The sequence below is a fragment of the Argentina anserina genome, unplaced genomic scaffold, assembly GCF_933775445.1.
Source record: "Argentina anserina unplaced genomic scaffold, drPotAnse1.1, whole genome shotgun sequence".
In the NCBI taxonomy this organism is placed as follows: domain Eukaryota; kingdom Viridiplantae; phylum Streptophyta; class Magnoliopsida; order Rosales; family Rosaceae; genus Argentina; species Argentina anserina.
The window spans coordinates 1-5,260 of NW_026089447.1; the positions used below are offsets into that span (position 1 = coordinate 1).

Consider the following 5,260-nt stretch of genomic DNA (forward strand, 5'->3'; position numbering starts at 1 on the left):
CCACCACCACCACCACCACCACCACCACCAACATCGCTGAGATTTATTTACACTACTCAGAAGATACTATTACTACTATTATTATTACTATTGTGCGCTGCCGTCAGAAGTTGTCTTCGGGTGTCGGCCACTTGAAGAACCAACAACAACAACACCAACATGGATGTCATCAATTCGCTGCTTAGGGCCGCTCGCGCCGGCAATCTAAAGCGAGTTCTCGAGTTCATCGAAGATGAGCTCGTCGATCTTAACGCGAGCAACCAGAATGGGTTAACAGCACTCCATTCTGCCAGCAAGGAGGGTCACACGCGTATCGTCAAGGAATTGATCTCGAGAGGGGCCAATGTGCACGCTAAAACACTTAAGGGTAACACAGCTTTACATATAGCCTCCCTCGCCGGCCATGAGCCAGTTGTTAGACAACTCATCGAGAGTGGAGCCGATGTTGATGCACAATCAGCAAGCGGATTTACAGCACTCTACATGGCTGCACAAGAGAATCATGTCTCGATTGTCGAGCTTCTATTGGCAAGCGGGGCTAATCAAAACATAGCAACAACAGACGGATTTACGGTAAGTGCAACAAGCGGTTGTGTTATTATTTACGAGAGAGCGAGGGATCTGTTGCTGCTGCCTCTGCTAATGCTCATGCCATCGCTGCTCTGTTATGATTGTTGATACTGTGACATTCTAGGCGCACTGGTTGGGCTTGCCCGCCTTTAAGCCAGGCTCAATAGTTGTAAGGCAATCAGATTGGGCCACATTCAGCAACATGGCCAGCACATGGCCTCGACGCTTGATCAATGGTAGAAATATCGAACCCGATCAGTGTGCGTTTTTGTCTGCCATCTGAGTGCCGCCGGCAGCAGAAGCAGCCAGTATCTGGCATCACATTATCGCTAAATTGACATTTATCTAGCTTGTACAAGTGTGATCTCAATGAAGATACTTCTCTCGTTCAGTGCATGGGATGCAAAGCGCTCGCCATCTGTGGGCATTTAATGATCCCGCTGCTGGTATCTTTATGGATCTGCTCAGGTTCAATCCATTTTGATGAGCGAGAATATGGCCACTTAACGCCGGCTTTTATCTTGAATTTATGAACCAGAGCTCTTCTCCTGACTGCCTACATAAATTCGATTCACTCTGATCTATGATCGAAATCTAACTTAGAAACTTTCTCACCTATTCTGTTCTAACTGTCGAAAAAATAGCCTCTAGCCGTCGCAATGCAACAAGGTCACGAGCAAGTTGCATCCATATTGTTGAACAATGAAGCGAAAGGACGGATAAGATTTCCAGGCACCACAGAATCTGGCCGATCTCTTCTTCATATAGCTGCCAAAAAAGATGATTGTGCAGCTGCGGCGCTACTTATGCAAAACAATATCAGCCCCGACTTGCCATCGAAGTCGGGCTTCACAGCCCTTCATGTGGCCTGCCACTATGGCAATGAGAATGTTGCCAAATTATTGATCGACAGGCAGGCAGATGTTAACTTTCAGGCCAAGCATAATATAACTCCCTTGCATGTAGCTGCGAAATGGGGGAAGACAAAGTTGGTCGATTTGTTGCTGGCCAACAGAGCTAAAATAGATGCAACCACTCGAGATGGTTTGACTCCGCTGCATTGCGCTGCCCGAAGCGGGCACGACGACGTAGTTGAGGATCTCGTGAGCCGCGGAGCTCCCATTTCGGCGAAAACAAGAAGCGGTTTAGCGCCCTTGCACATGGCGACTCAAGGCGATCATCTTAGATCGGCACAGATTCTTCTTAACAACCGGGCACCAGTTGACGACATTACAGTCGACTATCTGACCGCCTTGCATGTGGCCAGTCATTGCGGGCATGTCAAGGTGGCAAAGCTGCTGCTAAACAATAAGGCTGACCCGAACTTTCGTGCCTTGAACGGATTCACCTCTTTGCATATCGCCTGTAAGAAGAATCGTCTGAAGGTTGTGGAGCTATTGCTTAAATATGGCGCCTCATTGAATGTAGTGACCGAATCGGGACTCACGCCGTTGCATGTGGCCGCCTTCATGGGCTGTGTCGATATTGTGATCTACTTATTGGAGAATAATGCTAATATTGAGCCGGTTACAGTTCGTGGCGAGACGCCTCTCCATCTGGCAACACGCGCAAATCAGATCGAGGTCATTCATGTTCTATTGAAATACGGCGCAAACGTCGGAGCGCGCGCAAAGGAATCACAAACTGCCTTGCACATAGCATCAAGATTGGGCAATGCTGAAATAGCCAGACTTCTGATAGAGCAGGGAGTCGATGTTGACGCGCCCACCAAAGACAGCTACACTGCGTTGCATATTGCAGCCAAAGAGGGGCACGAAGATGTGGTCGCCATGTTATTGAACCATGGCGCAAATATATCGTGCGCAACGAGGAATCACGGCTTTACGCCGCTTCACCTGGCCTCGAAGTACGGGATTGATCGTGTCGTTGAGCTGCTCTTGAACTACGGGGCCCCGGTGGATGCACAAGGCAAAAACGGCGTCACTCCTCTGCACGTGGCCTCGCATTATGACCATCCCAGTGTGGTGAAGCTCCTCCTACAGCCAACCCCGCACGGAGTGGGCGCCTCTCCGCACGCGATGGCCAAAAACGGCTACACTGCCCTGCACATAGCGGCCAAGGGCGATCGTTTAGATACTGCCAACGCGCTACTTCACTACGGCGCCAACCCGAATGCCGAATCTAAAGCGGGCTTCAGTCCGCTCCATCTGGCCGCCCAAGAGGGACGAGCCGACATGGCCGCCCTGCTGTTGGCTAGTGGAGCCTCAGTCAATAGTCGTGCCAGGAACGGTATCACGCCCTTGCATTTATGTGCCCAAGAGGATCACGTAAACGTGGCTCAATTGTTAGTTAAGCGGGGCGCTAATTTGGACGAACAGACGAAGGGCGGATTTACGCCGTTGCACGTGGCATCGCATTTTGCACGCATCAAGATGATTAGATTTTTGCTAGCCAACGGGGCCAATGTCAACATACCGTCCGCATCAGGTTACACACCGTTGCATCAGGCCTCGCAACAGGGCAATCCACAGATTGTCGAGCTACTCTTGCAATACAATGCCAAACCGGATGCTCTCACTGACAATGGCCAGACTGCTCTGTCGATTGCACAGAATCTCGGCTACGTTTCTATAATTGATACTCTCAAGGTTGTTACTGAAACAGTGGTCAAGACAACCACAATGACAATCACGGAAGAGAAATTCAAAATCATTGCACCAGAAACAATGCAAGAAACATTTGTCAGCGACTCGGAAGATGAAGGTAAGTTCAAAGGACAAGGGAGTCTTTTATTTTCGATAAGTTCAGGATTTTCAATGATGTTCTTGTTGCTTTTGTTGTTGTTGCTGCAAGAGCAACGCACTTGTTGTGTGCTCATGAAAAGAAGTGAGATAGGTCGAAACGCAAATCATAGGCACTCTTGGAATTCATCAGTTGAGATCTTTGAAGGTTTGAAGTTGGTTGCGCTAGCGCGTGCCGGCCTTTGAACTCCTTAGAGCAAATTGTTTTTCTAGACACTTGATGGCTCGAGTTTTCGCGCCTAACTAGAGTTTGACTGATAACCGGCGACGGTGCGCCTTTGTGTTGAGATTTGCTGTTAATTTGTTGGTAGCCGTTGTTGTCTGAATATTGGCGATTCCTGTTCCCAAAATCATTGAATAGTTGTGGCAGCGGCAACGGCGGCGCCTGATGATTGTTAAACTTTTGCACCCTAAAGCTTTTTCCGTCAGTAACTTTGATTGAATAACCTCTCGATAGATTCGGCTGTTCGTCAGTGTGTCGACTGCCAGCCCATACAAACGATGGCCGGCAGTCCAATTCAGAGCCCGTCTGTAGAATAATCGGACGCCGACTAGTAGTAAAATAGTGATCTGATTGATTAATTGGATTCACTTGTGCTCGTTGCCTGCTGGCTCGCTGGAACTTGTTGGACTTGGCCGCGTCCGTCGGGTGTGCCCGCTGTTGTTTGAAATCATCCGCTTGCTTTGTAGTGACTGTTCGTGTTTCGTGATCAAGTAACCGGGATTGGTTTCCACTAAATGAGCTGAAAGTCGGCGCTGGCGCTAAGACTGATTTATCTCGAGCACCAACACCACCACTGACCAAATTAACATAAACCGGCTCACTCAGAGCACCCATGCATTTGGCCTTTGTTCTCGCCACAGGCGCCTGTGTTGAGCCGCCATCATGACTATCGCTAATAACTTCACTAGCGATAGTCTTGTTTTGGACCGTTTTTGTGTCCTGTAACTTGGACTTGTTGCTGCTAGCGTTTGTTTCGTGACCGGCGGCGTCCCCAACAGTAGCCGCTGCCGAGCCCTCTTTGACCGATAATCTCTTAATGGGTTTAATGCGGCAATTTTGTACAAAATCCAATTTGGCCGCTCGCGAGGCCTGCCTGATAATCCGAGCCGCCATTAGCAAGCGACGCTGGTGTTCGTCATCAATAATACCAATCTGTTCGAGTTCATGCCAATCACCGATGGCACTAAACGAGTCCAGGCTGTTGATTCCGTTCCTGTTCAGCACGTCCAGGTAGGACGAGCAGCCGCTGCCGCTGCCGCCACCGCCACCAGCTGCCGTTTTCTGCTGCTGTTGCTCTTGCTGTTCATGCTGCTCCTTGCACTTTGCATCGCCGCCATCCTCTTCTTCTTGTTCTCCACACGATGATAATTGTTGCTGATTCCTATCAGCCAAGGCCGTGGGAGATGTTGCTGCTGTTGCTCTGTTGTGAGCGGAACTACCGCTGGGATCGCCACTCACCCTTTCGCCGGCCAAACCGATGGCAAACAGCAACTGCTCGAGACTGCTGGTAATTGTTTCATTTGAATTACTTAAACAATTAGCCTCTCCATTGCAATCTGTTGCCCCCGCTGGCCGGCCGCTAACGTTACGAGCAAACTCGCCTGACAGCTTATCGTCTTCTGTGGCTGCCGCCGTTGCCTCTGTTGTTGAACTCGATTGATCAATTGTATTCACAGATAATGATCTTCGCTTGCTCTTGTTGTTCAAACCATTCAAATGCTGTTGTTGACCATTTCCTTTCGGCGAGAGTTCATCGCTGATGTTGTTGTTATTGCTGCTGCTACTGCTACTGCTGCCGCTCCTGATCTCGAGCTTTGTTATAAAAGCTCCCTCTATTTTGTTCCCATCATTTTGGCTGTTGCGTATCTCGTTGTCATCATCAGTGGTTACATTATCTTCGCTTTCATCATCGTCTTCGTCGGTC

General features: G+C 49.3%; 1 protein-coding gene across 1 annotated transcript; it reads left to right on the top strand.

Annotated features, from left to right (window-relative positions):
* Positions 1-159: 159 nt before the first annotated feature.
* On the top strand, positions 160-3,518 carry LOC126804643 (uncharacterized). Its single transcript, XM_050531976.1, has 3 exons — positions 160-573; positions 1,215-3,294; positions 3,385-3,518. The coding sequence occupies exons 1-3, from the start codon at positions 160-162 to the stop codon at positions 3,516-3,518; spliced, it is 2,628 nt and encodes an 875-aa protein (XP_050387933.1).
* Positions 3,519-5,260: the final 1,742 nt, after the last annotated feature.